The sequence below is a fragment of the Ranitomeya imitator genome, chromosome 6 (genome assembly GCF_032444005.1).
Source record: "Ranitomeya imitator isolate aRanImi1 chromosome 6, aRanImi1.pri, whole genome shotgun sequence".
Lineage (NCBI taxonomy): Eukaryota > Metazoa > Chordata > Amphibia > Anura > Dendrobatidae > Ranitomeya > Ranitomeya imitator.
In genome coordinates, this window is record NC_091287.1 from 575609684 (window position 1) to 575629339 (window position 19656).

General features: G+C 49.1%; 1 protein-coding gene across 1 annotated transcript in view; it reads right to left on the reverse strand.

The window, feature by feature from the left end:
- The window catches only part of LOC138643271 (alanine aminotransferase 2-like), a 61655-nt gene that overhangs the window by 30792 nt on the left and 11207 nt on the right, over positions 1–19656 (reverse strand). Inside the window, exons 3-6 of the mRNA XM_069732190.1 lie at positions 13532–13621; positions 13059–13167; positions 12834–12967; positions 10325–10568 (exon numbers count right to left, since the gene is read on the reverse strand). Coding sequence (XP_069588291.1) covers positions 10325–10568; positions 12834–12967; positions 13059–13167; positions 13532–13621 — 577 coding nt within the window. The remainder of the gene's footprint in view (positions 1–10324; positions 10569–12833; positions 12968–13058; positions 13168–13531; positions 13622–19656) is intronic.

Consider the following 19656-nt stretch of genomic DNA (forward strand, 5'->3'; position numbering starts at 1 on the left):
TTCATATCATGGCTGACCATGCGGCTGGGGGGAAGGGGAGAATATGTCCCAATGAATCAGGCAGATTTGCAGAGCCTCTCTCTCAGCTGACTTCCTGGGTGAAAAGCTCCCCCTCCTAACTCAGCTCCTAAATGTATATGCTCTGCTTGATGACCTCACTGAGTGGGCTGTGCCCTGGAATGCCCTCCCCTTCCTGGAAGTTATGTCAAGTCTTCTATTGCTCATATCTCTTGGGGAGAATCTCATAGAAGGACGACGAACGTATTATATGACTTCTCTCAAAATTAGCTTACATATAAGTCTAAACATGGCTTGGCTATGAGCCCCGGTTAAGCAATAATGTGTTTCTCAAATTCTGACAGGTGCTGAGCTTAGAAAACGCACTGTGTGATGGCCCGGCTGATGCAGAAGCCAAAAATGTATTTGTCCTGCTTCCAGACCTAAGCTGCAAGATTATATACCAGCTTAAGAGAACAAAGGGAATGCCCCCCGACCATATGCCTTCTGCAGACGGCTGAGTAGGCCTGCTCACAGCACACTGGTTTCACATTACAGCTTCATGCAGGGGGAGGGAGAAAGAGTGACTTAGAATTTCACCATGCTGACAGGCAGAGAGGCATAGCTGCTTGGTGCTGCTGTGGGGAAAAAAAAGAGGGGGGGTCAAATCTGCAGCGTGTGTGTGTGTGCCATGGAACCTTCTAGAACAATACTCCGAATATGGCATATTTATATTATACTAGATGTTGGCCCGATTCTAACGCATCGGGTATTCTAGAATATGCATGTCCCCGTAGTATATGGACAATGATGATTCCAGAATTCGCGGCAGACTGTGCCCGTCTCTGATTGGTCGAGGCAACCTTTATGACATCATCGTCGCCATGGCAACCATTATGACATCTACGTCGATACTGTGCCCGTCGCTGATTGGTCAAGGCAAATTCGCGGCAGACTGTGCCCGTCGCTGATTGGTCGAGGCAACCTTTATGACATCATTGTCGCCATGCTGTGCCCATCGCTGATTGGTCGAGGCCTGACGGCCTCGACCAATCAGAGACGCAGGATTTCCAGGACAGACAGACAGACAGAAAAACCCTTAGACAATTATATATATAGACTAGATTGTGGCCCGATTCTAACGCATCGGGTATTCTAGAATATGCATGTCCCCATAGTATATGTAACATAGTAACATAGTTAGTAAGGCCGAAAAAAGACATTTGTCCATCCAGTTCAGCCTATATTCCATCATAATAAATATGGACAATGATGATTCCAGAAATCGCAGCAGACTGTGCCCGTCGCTGATTGGTCGAGGCAACCTTTATGACATCATCATCGCCATGGCAACCATAATGACATCTACGTCGATACTGTGCCCGTCGCTGAATCAGAAACGTGGGATTTCTACGTCCTTTATGACATCATCGTCGCTGTGTCCGTCGCTGATTGGTCGAGGCCTGGCGGCCTCGACCAATCAGAGACGCGGGATTTCTACGTCGATACTGTGCCCGTCGCTGATTGGTCTAGGCCGCCAGGCCTCGACCAATCAGAGACGTGGGATTTCCAGGACAGACAGACAGACAGAAAGACAGACAGACAGACGGAAAAACCCTTAGACAATTATATATATAGATTATTATAGGACAAATCATTGTGCCCAGTGTTATTATAGGACCGGACATTGTGCCCGTGTTATTATAGGACTGTTCATTGTTCTCCGTGTTATTATAGGACAGGTCCTCATGCTCCATATTATTATAGGACCGGACATTGTGACCCGTGTTATTTTAGGACCGGTCATTGTGCCCTGTGTTATTATAGGACTGTTCATTGTTTCTGTGCTATTATAGGACTGTTCATTGTTCCCCATGTTATTATAGGACAGAACATGGTGTCCCATGTTATTATAGGACAGGTCATCGTGCCCCGTGTTATTATAGGATGGGTCACTGTGCCCGTGTTATTATAGGATCGGTCATCATGCCCTGTGTTATTATAGGACCGGTCATTGTGCCGATATTATTATAGGACAGGTCCTCGTGCCCCGTGTTATTATAGGACCGGATATTGTGCCCTGTATTATTATAGGACCGGTCATTGTGATCCGTGTTATTATAGGACCGGTCATCGTGCCCGATCTTATTAAAGGACCGGTGACGGCGCCCCATCTTATTATAATACCGGTGACCACGCTCAGTCTTATTATAGGACAGGTGACCACACCCTGTCTTATTATAATACCGATGACCACACCGTGTCTTATTATAGGACCAGTGACAGCGCCGTGTCTTATTATAGGACCGATGACAGCGCCCTGTCTTATTATAGGACCGGTGACAGCGCCCTGTCTTATTATAGGACCAATGACAGCGACCTGTCTTATTATAGGACCTGTGACAGCGCCCTGTCTTATTATAGGACCAGTGACAGCGCCCTCTCTTATTATAGGACCGATGACAGCGCCCTGTCTTATTATAGGACCAGTGACAGCGCCCTGTCTTATTATAGGACCGGTGACAGCGCCCTGTCTTATTATGATACTGGTGATCACACCCTGTCTTATTATAGGACCAGTGACAGCACCGTGTTTTATTATAAGACCGGTGACAGCGCCCTGTCTTATTATAGGACCGGTGACAGCGCCCTGTCTTATTATAGGACCAGTGACAGCGCCCTGTCCTATAATAAGTGCCCTATAATAAGACAGGGTGCTGTCACCTGTCCTATAATAAGACAGGGCACTGTCACCGGTCCTATAATAAGACAGGGCGCTGTCACCGGTCCTATAATAAGACAGGGCACTGTCACCGGTCCTATGATAAGCGCTGGAGTCCTGGGTTCAAACCCCACCAAGGACAACATCTGTAAGGAGTTTGTATGTTCTCTCCGTGTTTGCGTGGGTCTCCTCCGGGTTCTCCGCTTTCCTCCCACATTCCAGAGACATACTGATAGGGAATTTAGATTGTGAGCCCCAACGGGGACAACGATGATAATGTGTGCAAACTGTAAAGCGCTGCGGAATATGTTAGCGCTATAAAAAATAAAGATTATTATTATTATAGGACTGGTGACAACACCCTGTCTTACTATAATACCGGTGACCACGCCCTGTCTTATTATAGGACCGGTGACCACGCCTTGTCTTATTATAGGACCAGTGACCACACCCTGTCTTATTATAGGACCGGTGACCACGCCCTGTCTTATTATAGGATCGATGACCACTGTTGTGAATTCTGTGGCAGAGCTCCCTCCTGTGGTCACAAGTGGTACTTCGGCTGATTCTCTCTGTGAGCTTCCGTTGGTGGAGGAAAGTGGTACTGCGGCTTCTGAGTTTCCTTCCTCAGGTGATGTGGTGAAGTCGTTAGGTGCTGCTCTATTTAACTCCACCTAGTGCTTTGATCCTGGCCTTCAGTCAATGTTCTAGTATTGGACCTGTTTCCTCCTGGATCGTTCCTGTGGCCTGCTGCTCTGCATAGCTAAGTTCTGCTTTGCTATTTTGTTTGCTGTTTTTTTCTGTCCAGCTTGTCTATTTGTTTTTTCCTGCTTGCTGGAAGCTCTGGGACGCAGAGGGTGTACCTCCGTGCCGTTAGTTCGGTACGGAGGGTCTTTTTGCCCCCTTTGCGTGGTTTTTGTAGGGTTTTGTGTTGACCGCAAAGTTACCTTTCCTATCCTCGCTCTGTTCAGAAAGTCGGGCCTCACTTTGCTAAATCTATTTCATCTCTACATTTGTCTTTTCATCTTAACTCACAGTCATTATATGTGGGGGCTGCCTTTTCCTTTGGGGTATTTCTCTGAGGCAAGGTAGGCTTATTTTCTATCTTCAGGCTAGCTAGTTTCTCAGGCTGTGCCGAGTTGCATAGGGAGCGTTAGGCGCAATCCACGGCTGCCTCTAGTGTGGTTGGAGAGGATTAGGGATTGCGGTCAGCAGAGTTCCCACGTCTCAGAGCTCGTTCAATGTTTTTGGGTTATTGTCAGGTCACTGTATGTGCTCTGACCCCTATGTCCATTGTGGTACTGAATTACCTTATCATAACAGTACTGGAGGACCAAAGTACTAATGATTCTCAATAGAGGGAAAAAAGAAGTTCTGAGACCATTTTTTTTTCTTTGCACTGTGTTTTGCCTTTTTTTTCCCCTAGACATTTGGGTGGTTCAGTACACAGGTGTAGTGATGGACATTAAAGGTCTGTCTTCACGTGTGGATCAGCTCACGGCAAGAGTACAAAATATTCAAGACTTTGTGGTTCAGAATTCTATGTTAGAACCGAGAATTCCTATTCCTGATTTGTTGTTTGGAGATAGAACTAAATTTCTGAGTTTCAAAAATAATTGTAAACTATTTCTGGCTTTGAAACCTCGCTCCTCTGGTGACCCAGTTCAACAAGTTAGGATCATTATTTCTTTTTTACGTGGCGACCCTCAGGACTGGACATTTTCTCTTGCGTCAGGAGATCCTGCATTAAGTAATATCGATGCGTTTTTCCTGGCTCTCGGATTGCTGTACGATGAGCCTAATTCAGTGGATCAGGCAGAGAAGAATTTGCTGGCTCTGTGTCAGGGTCAGGATGAGATAGAGGTATATTGTCAGAAATTTAGAAAATGGTCCGTACTCACTCAATGGAATGAAGGTGCGCTCGCAGCTATTTTCAGAAAGGGTCTCTCTGAAGCCCTTAAGGATGTCATGGTGGGATTTCCTATGCCTGCTGGTCTGAATTAGTCTATGTCTTTGGCCATTCAGATCGGTCGACGCTTGCGTAAGCGTAAATCTGTGCACCATTTGGCGGTATTACCTGAGCTTAAACCTGAGCCTATGCAGTGCGATAGGACTTTGACCAGAGTTGAACGGCAAGAACACAGACGTCTGAATGGGCTGTGTTTCTACTGTGGTGATTCCACTCATGCTATCTCTGATTGTCCTAAGCGCACTAAGCGTTTCGCTAGGTTTGCCACCATTGGTACGGTACAGTCAAAATTTCTTCTGTCCGTTACCTTGATCTGCTCTTTGTCATCGTATTCTGTCATGGCATTTGTGGATTCAGGCGCTGCCCTGAATTTGATGGACTTGGAGTATGCTAGGCGTTGTGGGTTTTTCTTGGAGCCCTTGCAGTGTCCTATTCCATTGAGAGGAATTGATGCTACGCCTTTGGCCAAGAATAAGCCTCAGTACTGGACTCAGCTGACCATGTGCATGGCTCCTGCACATCAGGAGGTTATTCGCTTTCTGGTGTTGCATAATCTGCATGATGTGGTCGTGTTGGGGTTGCCATGGCTACAAGTCCATAATCCAGTATTAGATTGGAAATCCATGTCTGTGTCCAGCTGGGGTTGTCAGGGGGTACGTGGTGATGTCCCATTTCTGACTATTTCGTCATCCACCCCTTCTGAGGTTCCAGAGTTCTTGTCTGATTACCGGGATGTATTTGATGAGCCCAAGTCCGATACCCTACCTCCGCATAGGGATTGTGATTGTGCTATCGATTTGATTCCTGGTAGTAAATTCCCTAAAGGTCGACTGTTTAATTTATCTGTGCCTGAGCACTCCGCTATGCGGAGTTATGTGAAGGAGTCCTTGGAGAAGGGGCATATTCGCCCGTCATCGTCGCCATTAGGAGCAGGGTTCTTTTTTGTAGCCAAGAAGGATGGTTCGCTGAGACCTTGTATAGATTACCGCCTTCTCAATAAGATCACGGTTAAATTTCAGTACCCCTTGCCGTTGTTATCTGATTTGTTTGCTCGGATTAAGGGGGCTAGTTGGTTCACCAAAATAGATCTTCGTGGTGCGTATAATCTTGTGCGTATTAAGCGAGGCGATGAATGGAAAACTGCATTTAATACGCCCGAGGGCCATTTTGAGTATCTAGTAATGCCATTCGGACTTGCCAATGCTCCATCAGTGTTTCAGTCCTTTATGCATGACATCTTCCGAGAGTACCTGGATAAATTCCTGATTGTGTACTTGGATGACATTTTGATCTTCTCGGATGATTGGGAGTCTCATGTGAAGCAGGTCAGAACGGTGTTTCAGGTCCTGCGTGCTAATTCTTTGTTTGTGAAGGGATCAAAGTGTCTCTTTGGTGTTCAGAAGGTTTCATTTTTGGGGTTCATCTTTTCCCCTTCTACTATCGAGATGGACCCTGTTAAGGTCCAAGCCATCCATGATTGGACTCAGCTGACATCTCTGAAAAGTCTGCAAAAGTTCCTGGGCTTTGCTAATTTTTATCGTCGCTTCATCTGCAATTTTTCTAGTATTGCTAAACCATTGACCGATTTGACCAAGAAGGGTGCTGATGTGGTCAATTGGTCTTCTGCTGCTGTGGAAGCTTTTCAAGAGTTGAAGCGTCGTTTTTCTTCTGCCCCTGTGTTGTGCCAGCCAGATGTTTCGCTTCCATTCCAGGTCGAGGTTGATGCTTCTGAGATTGGAGCAGGGGCTGTTTTGTCGCAGAGAGGTTCTGATTGCTCAGTGATGAAGCCATGTGCCTTCTTTTCCAGGAAGTTTTCGCCTGCTGAGCGAAATTATGATGTGGGCAATCGAGAGTTGCTGGCCATGAAGTGGGCATTCGAGGAGTGGCGTCATTGGCTTGAAGGAGCTAAGCATCGCGTGGTGGTCTTGACTGATCATAAGAACTTGACTTATCTCGAGTCTGCCAAACGGTTGAATCCTAGACAAGCTCGTTGGTCGCTGTTTTTTGCCCGTTTTGACTTTGTGATTTCGTACCTTCCGGGCCCTAAAAATGTGAAGGCGGATGCTCTGTCTAGGAGTTTTGTGCCCGACTCTCCGGGTTTATCTGAGCCGGCGGGTATCCTCAAAGAGGGAGTAATTGTGTCTGCCATCTCCCCTGATTTGCGGCGGGTGCTGCAAAAATTTCAGGCTAATAAACCTGATCGTTGCCCAGCGGAGAAACTGTTTGTCCCTGATAGGTGGACGAATAAAGTTATCTCTGAGGTTCATTGTTCGGTGTTGGCTGGTCATCCTGGAATCTTTGGTACCAGAGAGTTAGTGGCTAGATCCTTTTGGTGGCCTTCTCTGTCGCGGGATGTGCGTTCTTTTGTGCAGTCCTGTGGGATTTGTGCTCGGGCTAAGCCCTGCTGTTCTCGTGCCAGTGGGTTGCTTTTGCCCTTGCCGATCCCGAAGAGGCCTTGGACACATATCTCTATGGATTTTATTTCAGATCTTCCCGTCTCTCAAAAGATGTCAGTCATTTGGGTGGTCTGTGATCGCTTCTCTAAGATGGTCCATTTGGTACCCTTGTCTAAATTACCTTCCTCCTCTGATTTGGTGCCATTGTTCTTCCAGCATGTGGTTCGTTTACATGGCATTCCAGAGAACATCGTTTCTGACAGAGGTTCCCAGTTTGTTTCGAGGTTTTGGCGAGCCTTTTGTGGTAGGATGGGCATTGACTTGTCTTTTTCCTCGGCTTTCCATCCTCAGACTAATGGCCAGACCGAACGAACCAATCAGACCTTGGAAACATATCTGAGATGCTTTGTTTCTGCTGATCAGGATGACTGGGTGTCCTTTTTGCCTTTGGCTGAGTTCGCCCTTAATAATCGGGCCAGCTCGGCTACCTTGGTTTCGCTGTTTTTCTGCAACTCTGGGTTCCATCCTCGTTTCTCTTCAGGGCAGGTTGAGTCTTCGGACTGTCCTGGTGTGGATACTGTGGTGGACAGGTTGCAGCAGATTTGGACTCATGTAGTGGACAATTTGACCTTGTCCCAGGAGAAGGCTCAACGTTTCGCTAATCGCAGACGCTGTGTGGGTCCCCGACTTCGTGTTGGGGATTTGGTTTGGTTATCTTCTCGTCATATTCCTATGAAGGTTTCCTCTCCTAAGTTTAAACCTCGTTTCATTGGTCCGTATAGGATTTCTGAGGTTCTTAATCCTGTGTCTTTTCGTCTGACCCTTCCAGATTCTTTTTCCATACATAACGTATTCCATAGGTCATTGTTGCGGAGATACGTGGCACCTATGGTTCCATCTGTTGATCCTCCTGCCCCGGTTTTGGTGGAGGGGGAGTTGGAGTATATTGTGGAGAAGATTTTGGATTCTCGTGTTTCAAGACGGAAACTCCAGTATCTGGTTAAGTGGAAGGGTTATGCTCAGGAAGATAATTCCTGGGTCTTTGCCTCTGATGTCCATGCTCCCGATCTTGTTCGTGCCTTTCATATGGCTCATCCTGGTCGTCCTGGGGGCTCTGGTGAGGGTTCGGTGACCCCTCCTCAAGGGGGGGGTACTGTTGTGAATTCTGTGGCACAGCTCCCTCCTGTGGTCACAAGTGGTACTTCGGCTGATTCTCTCTGTGAGCTTCCGTTGGTGGAGGAAAGTGGTACTGCGGCTTCTGAGTTTCCTTCCTCAGGTGATGTGGTGAAGTCGTTAGGTGCTGCTCTATTTAACTCCACCTAGTGCTTTGATCCTGGCCTCCAGTCAATGTTCTAGTATTGGACCTGTTTCCTCCTGGATCGTTCCTGTGGCCTGCTGCTCTGCATAGCTAAGTTCTGCTTTGCTATTTTGTTTGCTGTTTTTTTCTGTCCAGCTTGTCTATTTGTTTTTTTCCTGCTTGCTGGAAGCTCTGGGACGCAGAGGGTGTACCTCCGTGCCGTTAGTTCGGTACGGAGGGTCTTTTTGCCCCCTTTGCGTGGTTTTTGTAGGGTTTTGTGTTGACCGCAAAGTTACCTTTCCTATCCTCGCTCTGTTCAGAAAGTCGGGCCTCACTTTGCTAAATCTATTTCATCTCTACGTTTGTCTTTTCATCTTAACTCACAGTCATTATATGTGGGGGCTGCCTTTTCCTTTGGGGTATTTCTCTGAGGCAAGGTAGGCTTATTTTCTATCTTCAGGCTAGCTAGTTTCTCAGGCTGTGCCGAGTTGCATAGGGAGCGTTAGGCGCAATCCACGGCTGCCTCTAGTGTGGTTGGAGAGGATTAGGGATTGCGGTCAGCAGAGTTCCCACGTCTCAGAGCTCGTTCAATGTTTTTGGGTTATTGTCAGGTCACTGTATGTGCTCTGACCCCTATGTCCATTGTGGTACTGAATTACCTTATCATAACAGACCACGCCCTGTCTTATTATAGGACCAGTGACCACGCCCTGTCTTATTGTAGGACCAGTGACCACGCCCTGTCTTATTATAGGACCGGTGACCACGCCCTGTCTTATTATAGGACCAGTGACCACGCCCTGTCTTATTATAGGACCAGTGACCACGCCCATCTTATTATAGGACCGGTGACCGTGCCCTGTCTTATTATAGGACCGGTGACCACGCCCTGTCTTATTATAGGACCGATGACCACGCCCTGTCTTATTATAGGATCGGTGACCACGCCCTGTCTTATTATAGGACCGATGACCACGCCCTGTCTTATTATGACCAGTGACCATGCCCTGTCTTATTATAGGACCAGTGACCACGCCCTGTCTTATTATAGGACCAGTGACCACGCCCTGTCTTATTATAGGACCAGTAACCACGCCCTGTCTTATTATAGGACCAGTGACCACGCCCATCTTATTATAGGACCGGTGACCGTGCCCTGTCTTATTATAGGACCGGTGACCACGCCCTGTGTTATTATAGGACCAGTGACCACGCCCTGTCTTATTATAGGACCGGTGACCACGCCCTGTCTTATTATAGGATCGGTGACCACGCCCTGTCTTATTATAGGACCAGTGACCACGCCCGTCTTATTATAGGACCATTGACCACGCCCTGTCTTATTATAGGACCAGTGACCACGCCCTGTCTTATTATAGGACCAGTGACCAAGCCCATCTTATTATAGGACCGGTGACCACGCCCTGTCTTATTATAGGACCAGTGACCACGCCCTGTCTTATTATAGGACCGATGACCACGCCCTGTCTTATTATAGGACCAGTGACCATGCCCCATCTTATCATAGGACCAGTGACCACGCCCTGTCTTATTATAGGACCGGTGTCCACGCCCTGTCTTATTATAGGACCAGTGACCACGCCCGTCTTATTATAGGACCAGTGACCACGCCCTGTCTTATTATAGGACCAGTGACCACGCACTGTCTTATTATAGGACCAGTGACCACGCCCATCTTATTATAGGACCGGTGACAACGCACTGTCTTATTATAGGACCAGTGACTACGCCCATCTTATTATAGGACCGGTGACCACGCCCTGTCTTATTATAGGACCAGTGACCACGCCCCATCTTATTATAGGACCGATGACCACGCCCTGTCTTATTATAGGACCAGTGACCACGCCCCATCTTATTATAGGACCAGTGACCACGCCCGTCTTATTATGGGACCAGTGACCGTGCCCCATGTTCCTCACCTGTGGGGTTCCCCGGGTTGATGACGCAGAGCACGCGGGGGAGACATTGGTTTCTGGCTGCAGAGAGAGATTCTCGAATCCGGCTGACACTGACGGCCCAGCCACGCGCCTCATCCAGGGAATATGGAAGCATGACTGCGCCAGACAGCACAATGGCGTCCATGTAAAGCGGATAATAGGGCACCGGGAGCAGAATCCCCGTCCTCAGCACTGCCTCACCATCCACCACCAGGGACAAGGCACTCTGCGGAAAAAAGAGCGTCAACTGATGGGAGTATTACTCCAAGCACTCAGTCTCAACCACCTCCAGAGCTGCACTCACTATTCTGCTGTTACATCGTGTCTTATCCTACAGTCACCTCCAGAGCTGCACTCACTATTCTGCTGTTACATCGTGTCTTATCCTCCAGTCACCTCCAGAGCTGCACTCACTATTCTGCTGTTACATCGTGTCTTATCCTCCAGTCACCTCCAGAGCTGTAGTCACTATTCTGCTGTTACATCTTGTATTTCATTTGATGCTCCACCAAGTCTGGTCAAGGGTTGTGACACCCTACGATGAACGGTCTGGAGTTGTGACGCCCCAATGAGGTCTGGTACGGGATTGGACACCCCACGAGGTCTCATCCGGAGTTGTGACGCCTTCACGAGGTCTCGTCAGGGGTTGATGCCACACAAGGTCTGGTCAGGGGTTGTGGCACCCTACAAGGTCTGGTCAGGGGTTGTGGCATCCCATGAGGTACGGTCTGGGGTACTGATGCCCTCCGAGTTCTGGTCAGGGGTTGTGAAACCCCACGAGGTCTGGTGAGGGATTGTGATGCCCCCCACGAGGTCTGGTCAGGGGTTGTGATGCCCCCACTAGGTCAGGTAAGGGGTTAGGATGCCCCCACTAGGTCTGGTCAAGGGTTGTGATGCCCCCACAAAGTTTGGACAGGGATTGTGACACCCCACAAGGTCTGGTCTGAGGTGGTGGGGACCCACAAGGTTTGGTCAGGGGTTGTGATGCCTTCAAAAGGTCTGGTAAAGGGTTGTGATGCTCCCACGAGGTCCAGTCTGGGGTTGTGGCATCCCTTGAGGTCTTGTTCCGGGTACTGACGCCCTATGAGGTCCGGTCTGGGGTACTGTTGCCCTGAGAGGTCTGGTCAGGGATTGTGACACCCCACGAGGTCTAATAAAGGGTTGTAACGCTCCCACGAGGTCCAGTCTGGGGTTGTGATGCCCCCATGAGGTCCAGTCTGGGGTTGTGAAGCCCCCACGAGGTCCAGTCTGGGGTTGTGATGCCCCAGCGAGGTTCAATCTGGGGTTGTGATGCCCCCACGAGGTCCAACCTGGGGTTGTGAAGCCCCCACGAGGTCCAGTCTGGGGTTGTGAAGCCCCCCCCGAGGTCCAGTCTGGGGTTGTGAAGCCCCCACGAGGGCCAGCCTGGGGTTGTGAAACCCCCACGAGGTCCAGTCTGGGGTTGTGAAGCCCCCACAAGGTCCAGTCTGGGCTTGTGAAGCCCCCAGGAGGGCCAGCCTGGGGTTGTGAAACCCCCACAAGGTCCAGTCTGGGGTTGTGAAACACCCACGCGGTCCAGTCTGAGGTTGTGAAGCCCCCACGAGGTCCAGCCGGGGGTTGTAAAGCCCCCACGAGGTCCAGTCTGGGGTTGTGAAGCACCCACGAGGTCCAGTCTGGGGTTGTGAAGTTCCCCACAAGGTCCAGTCTGGGGTTGTGAAACCCCCACGAAGTCCAGTCTGGGGTTGTGAAGCCCCCACGAGGTCCAGTCTGGGGTTGTGAAGCCCCCAGGAGGGCCAGCCTGGGGTTTGTGAAACCCCCACGAGGTCCAGTCTGGGGTTGTGAAGCCCCCACAAGGTCCAGCCTGGGGTTGTAAAGCCCCCACGAGGTCCAGTCTGGGGTTGTGAAGCCCCCACGAGGTCCAGTCTGGGGTTGTGAAGCCCCCACGAGGTCCAGTCTGGGGTTGTGAAGCCCCCACGAGGTCCAGTCTGGGGTTGTGAAGCCCCCAGGAGGGCCAGCCTGGGGTTTGTGAAACCCCCACGAGGTCCAGTCTGGGGTTGTGAAGCCCCCACAAGGTCCAGCCTGGGGTTGTAAAGCCCCCACGAGGTCCAGTCTGGGGTTGTGAAGCCCCACGAGGTCCATTCTGGGGTTGTGAAGCCCCCACGAGGTCCAGTCTGGGGTTGTGAAGCCCTCACGAGGTCCAGTCTGGAGTTATGAAGCCCCATGTTCCTGTGATTGGGGCTACAGAATTCTTTGGCCACAGGTGGATCCGTCCTTTTGTTGTGTGGCGATGAGAATTAATCCTTGTTCTAAGCTTTTGTCCTGTCCCCCCACATACAGCCCCCCAGCCGGACATTTGGTGCATATAATTTAGTACACACCATTGGATTTCGCTTTCCACAGAGCAGAGAGGTGAAATGTACTAAGTTTTATTCTCGGATTTTCCTTTTGATATTTCTGATGGAGAAGCCCCATGCGCTGTCGGCTGGAGGACCGTCCGTTATAGTGGACTCACCAGTACGGCCTCGGAGGCTCCGCAGCACACTATGATATTTCGGGGGTCGCTGGGGACACCATTATCTCTCCTCATCATGAAGTTGGCGATCTTGTGTGGCAGCGTCTGAGTGATGTATCTCGGGTTATAGCTGCCTGTGGATACAGCCAGACCTGGTCAGACTCATGGATCCCATTCTCATGCCTCCCTGATCCCCCGATCCCTTTGATCTGCTCCCACACTCACCCACAGATCCACTATCCAGGTTCTTCAGGATTTCCCGGGCTCTGGTCTTGGTGTCTTCTGGGAAGTGATCACTTTCCAGCAGGTCTGGGTAGGTGCACAATGCAGCCACCTGGAGGAACATCCGAAAACTGGGAATAAAGTCGCAGATCATAAACCATGAAAGATCTCTGCTTGTTGTCAGTGAATAGAGCCCCGGTGTATGTCTTCCTGCACATCATGTGGGCGTCTTACAATAGACCCAATGTAGAGCTGTAGGATCCATCATCAGCACCATCGGGGGTAGGTCTATAACCAGGTACAGCAACAGACCCAAAGTCAGAGACATCCGATGACTGCCAGCTCATAACCAGAGCCAGCTCCACTGATCAGCAGCGGTCTGATGTACTGGGCGCCGCTGATCCTCCGCCCATCCTCCACCCATCCATCTGAGGTGGGCTCAGACATGACGCCATCTCTGCTGGACTCGCACTCACCTGCCTGAAGAAGGTGCATGGCTTATACCCCATCATCTGCATGTCCCCAAAGAAGCAGGGGGTGACCGTGGAGAATGGTTTGTGGATCCCCTGCAGCAGAGAATGATGGGAGTTATAGAAGACAAAATGAGGAAACAAGAGGGAGAATAAGATGAACAATCGAGCCGAGGGGCCATGTATAAAGCAGCGGGAGACCACATGGAGGACAATGGACATACGCGGGGCTCCCCTCTGGCCAGACATAGTGGGAAGGTTACATCTCTGAAGGTTATGGGCACTAATAGTGTTGTCAAACCCCCCGAGGAGCCAACTGGGGTCAAGTGATCCTACAACGGGGAACAAACTGGATTTTTTTACCTTTAAAGGGGTTGTCTGAGACTTTAACATTGATGGCCTGCCCTACTCACTCTCGAGGCCCCCACCGATCAGCTGCTCCCGCTGCCCCCATCGATCAGCTGCTCCCGGTGTCCCCGTTGATCAGCTGCTCCCGCTGCCGGCGGCAGACAGAACTGCTCAGTTATAGAGCTGCACTGCACAGCTCCATCTACAGAATGGTGGCCGCGGTCAGGTACTGCACATCCACCCCCTAAACCGGATATGACGCGAGATCGGCGTTTCACGTGAACGGGAAAATATGTGTTGGGAAAATGGCCGAAGTGATGGCCTCCACGTGAGAGGACACTGTGCTGCATCCCCTGATGGATCCCAGAGGAGGAAACGTCCTGGGAACACCGGGAGAGCACAAGCACCGGTGCGGGCCACTGTCAGGTCCAGCATTTTATTACTGTCAAGGATACACAGCTGGGGGGCTGCACAAAACCCACCACTGTCATCAGTTATCAAGATAGCACAACTCCACTGCCATCAATCGTCAGGACAATTACACAACTGACTGACGAAAGATGGACGAGGCCGGGGCTGCTCCCAATACTAGGCCGGATATTGGGGGCTCACAGTGAGCGTATGGTATATACAGCTCTGAATCCAACACATGGAATATATATACAATACAGACCATAAGTTTGGACACACCTTCTCATTTAAAGATTTTTCTGTATTTTCATGACTATGAAAATTGTACATTCACACTGAAGGCATCAAAACTATGAATTAACACATGTGGAATTATAGACTTAACAAAAAAGTGTGAAACAACTGAAATTATGTCTTATATTCTAGGTTCTTCACAGTAGCCACCTTTTGCTTTGATGACTGCTTTGCACACTCTTGACATTCTCTTGATGAGCTTCAAGAGGTAGTCACCGGGAATGGTCTTCCAACAGTCTTGAAGGAGTTCCCATGATGCTTAGCACTTGTTGGACCTTTTGCCTTCACTCTGCGGTCCAGCTCACCCCAAACCATCTCGATTGGGTTCAGGTCTGGTGACTGTGGAGGCCAGGTCATCTGGTGCAGCCCCCCATCACTCTCCTTCTTGGTCAAATAGCCCTTACACAGCCTGGAGGTGTTTGGGGTCATTGTCCTGTTGGAAAATAAATGATGGTCCAACTAAACGCAAACCGGATGTAATAGCATGCCGCTGCAAGATGTTGTGGTAGCCATGCTGGTTCAGTATGCCTTCAATTTTGAATAAATCCCCAACAGTGTCACCAGCAAAGCCCCCCCACACCATCACACCTCCTCCTCCATGCTTCACGGTGGGAACCAGGCATGTAGAGTCCATCCGTTCACCTTTTCTGCGTCGCACAAAGACACAGTGGTTGGAACCAAAGATCTCAAATTTGGACTCATCAGACCAAAGCACAGATTTCCACTGGTCTAATGTCCATTCCTTGTGTTCTTTAGCCCAAACAAGTCTCTTCTGCTTGTTGCCTGTCCTTAGCAGTGGTTTCCTAGCAGCTATTTTACCATGAAGGACTGCTGCACAAAGTCTCCTCTTAACAGTTGTTGTAGAGATGTGTCTGCTGCTAGATCTCTGTGTGGCATTGACCTCGTCTCTTATCTGAGCTGCTGTTACCCTGCGATTTCTGAGGCTGGTGACTCGGATAAACTTATCCTCAGAAGCAGAGGTGACTCTTGGTCTTCCTTTCCTGGGGCGGTCCTCATGTGAGCCAGTTTCTTTGTAGCACTTGATGGTTTTTGCCACTGCACTTGGGGACACTTTCAAAGTTTTCCCAATTTTTCGGACTGACTGACCTTCATTTCTTAAAGTAATGATGGCCACTCGTTTTTCATAACTGAGCTGCTTTTTTCTTGCCATAATACAAATTCGAACAGTCTATTCAGTAGGACTATCAGCTGTGTATCCACCAGACTTCTGCTCAACACAACTGATGGTCCCAACCCCATTTATAAGGCAAGAAATCCCACTTATTAAACCTGACAGGGCACACCTGTGAAGTTAAAACCATTCCCGGTGACTACCTCTTGAAGCTCATCAAGAGAATGCCAAGAGTGTGCAAGAAAAATATTTAGAATTGAGAGTCCTCAGTGGTTGATACCTTTTAATGGTTAACTGAAAAGATGGTAACAAATTGCAGCTTTCGAGACTACATACGTCTCTTCATCAGGCAAAGACTAAAACAAATTCTGAAGAATCACATATTTATGCACAACATGGCATAGAAATAAAAAGGGAAAAACCATGGATAAGACAGGTGACATGAAGCAGAATTACCATGAGTGATAAACAGTTATGTCCATAAATATTGGGCCAATTCTTAGATAAGGATTGTTTTATTGTCCTCTGATTAGGGTCTCTGTTGTGATGACCCCACATGGTCTGATGGGCAAGTTCCTTAGTTGATGTAAAAAGACATAAATCCATGTGACACATTCATTCCTGCATTAAGAGTGTCAGAGGTCGTCATCAGTTTATATTCCCAGACTCTTCTGTCTCTCTGAGATTTGAAGCTACCTTTTAACACAAGTAATTTCATGTCCATAATGTTATGATTTGGGAGACAGAAATGTATTGCCACAGGTAGATCCATTCTTTTTTCTCTTATTGTGTGGCGATGTGAGTTCATCCTTGTTCTCAGTTTCTGCCCTGTCTCCCCCACATACAGACCCCCAGTTGGACATTTAGTACAAATAATTAAGTACACCACATTAGAAGTGACGCAGCTGAAAGTACCTGGGATCTTGTAGTCCTGATGTGAATTGGGGATCTTTATCTTGTCCGTGATCATTATAAATGGACGGGTTTTACATTTTTTCTGGTTGCAAGGAAAGGTACCTGCAGCTGTTGGAGAGGACAGGGAGCTCTTGACAATGATGCTTCTTAGATTTTGGGGGCTGCCTAAAACACAGTAGTGGTGGGGGGTCTGCAAAAATGGATTGTAAGGGGCATCTTTTTGCAGTAAAGGTTGTAATTTCCGTGCAGCTCCCCTCAGCACCTCCAGATTTGGATTGTAGGTAACTACTAGAGGTCCCGGTTATTTTCTTCTTTAGCTTTGTAATGTAGCAGGTGATTCCTTGATATTCTGGTGGCTCTTGTAATCTGGTTTTCAATTGTTCTTGGATGGTCGCCCTGATTCAAAAAGGTCTTTCTGGGGTGACCAAGTTGTTCATCCCTATCCATTGGGTTAAAACATATGCGATTGTATCTGATGGCTTGGCTGTAGACAATGGAGTTTTTTATGTGTTTTGGATGGAAACTGTCCCATTTAAGGTATGTTGGACGGTCGATTGGCTTCTGATACAGGGATGTCTCTATTTTATTGTTCTGCAGCTTAATGATGGTGTCCAAAAAGTTAATTTCAGTGCAGGAGTAGTTGAGTGTGAAGTTGATGGTGGGATGAAATTGATTAAACTGTTCATGGAACGTCTTTAGCTGTGGCTCAGACTCCGTCCAGATGGTTAAAATGTCATCAATGTAGCGGTAGTACGCTAGAGGCCTGATGGGACATGAGGACAGAAAGTCGCTTTCAAGCTTGGCCATGAAAAGATTTGCATACTGTGGGGCCTGTAACATGGTCTACTGTGCTGTAGTACCTCTTTCAGCACCCCCCGTGTTTCAGGAGGTCCATTCTGCTTTTGCTGGATTCTGAATGAAGGACGCTGGCTAGGATTTCTTGATTACATGGGAGCATATAAAAGCTGACTGCTACTCCAGGTATTTCCAGTCTAAAAGAACACACTTTATTTTCAGCAGAATATATAACACAGATACACAGGGCAGGCCAATAGGAAGACAGCTGGCCAGACATACATTACAATAGCTGCAGGGGGCCGGAGCCTGCTGGTATTTACTGTGGGAATTACAAAGGTGGGGGAGGTCAGAAAGAGAATATCTTGTCCAGGGGTGCAGCCTGTGGACTGATGCATTTCACATGGAAACTATTATACATACATATACTGCACAACATTCTGGGGGTTCTGTAACACAGCTCCCCTTTTCAGCGACGCGATCGGCATACACAGTCTGATCCTTAACGGATCGGTTTGGGGATGACCGAAGTTTATGGGGTTGGTACAAGTTCCGTTTGTCGACTTAGTCCATCGGCATTACCGTTTTGTTTGCCGGGTCTGTAGTGGATGGTGAAGTTCAGAGGTTGTAGGGCTAAACTCCACCGCAGTAATCTGGCGTTGTCTCCGGAGACCCGATTAAGCCAGACTAGGGGATTATGGTCCGTTAGGAGGGAAAACTGTCGTCCATACAAATATGGTTGTAACTTTTTGAGTGCCCATACTATTGCCAGGCACTCCTTCTCGATAGCCGCATAGCTTACTTCACGGGGCAGTAGTTTCCGACTCAGGTAAGCTACCGGGTGTTCTTGGCCGTCCGGCCCGACTTGGCTTAGTACTGCCCCCAATCCAAACATAGAAGCGTCTGTGTGAACAAGGAAATGTTTAGTTGGATCGGGTGCGGCCAATACAGGGGTATTGGTGAGGGCGTCCTTTAGTTGGCGGATGGCTTCCTCACACTCTGGGGTCCAGGTTACCTGGCGGGGTTGGTTCTTACGGGTCAGATCAGTGAGGGGCTTGGCTACGCTGCTGTAATTGGGAACGAATTTCCTGTAATACCCCGCTGTCCCTAGAAACGCCATGACCTGGGTTTTAGTGCGTGGGGTGGGCCATTTGGCTATGGCCTCAATCTTGGCTGGTTCTGGTCTCTGTTTCCCACTTCCCACCCAATGCCCTAAATACTGAACCTCTGCTTTGCCCACGTGACACTTGTCTGAGTTCAGGGTGATTCCGGCCTTGTGGATCCTGTCCAATACTGTCTCTAGGTGATTTAGATGCTCTTCCCATGTCACGCTGTAGATGGCTATGTCATCCAGGTAGGCAAACGCATAGTCCTGGAGACCATCCAGAAGCCGGTCAGCCAGCCTCTGGAAGGTCGCCGGGGCAGTCTTCATCCCGAATGGCATAACTCGAAACTGGAATAAACCGAACGGGGTGACAAATGCCGACATGGGAATAGCCAGTAGCCTTTGCATAGATCGATGGTGGTCAAATACTTTGCCCCCGCCAGCCGGTCTAACAACTCATCCACATGCGGCATGGGATACGCATCCGTCACTGTTTTCTCATTGAGCTTACGATAGTCTACACAAAAGCGTGTAGTCCCATCCTTCTTGGGTACTAACACTATGGGGGATGCCCAGGGACTATCTGACGCTTCAATGACCCCTAAACGCAACATCTCTTGTACCTCTTGTCGCATCCCTTCTCATACAGACTCAGGGACGCGGAAGGGGGGTTGTCGCAGGGGGGTCTGATTCTGGGTCTCAACCTTGTGTTGTGCCAGGTGAGTGTACCCCGAAAACATCCTCTGTCGCTGCCTCAACAACTCCTCCGCCTGCTGTCTCTCCCGGGGGCCTAGGTCTTCACCCCAGTGTACCTGGTCCCATGTTTTAGACTGAGTCCTCTCCCCTAAGACATCCGGCAAGGGAAGTCCGGCTGAATCCTCTGCTTCAGGTGCACAGATGGCCACTACCTCTTCAGGGCGCTCCCGGTAGGGCTTCAGCATATTTACGCGGAACATGTGGATAACCCTGGGGTCGTCACAATTGGCGACATTACAGGTGGTGTCGGCTATTTTCCCCACTACCTGGTAGGGCCCCTGCCATGCAGCTTGGAACTTGTTCTGCCTAGTGAGCTCTAACACCAGGACCTTCTGCCCTATTTCCAAGGTGCGCTCTCTTGCCCTCCGATCGTAC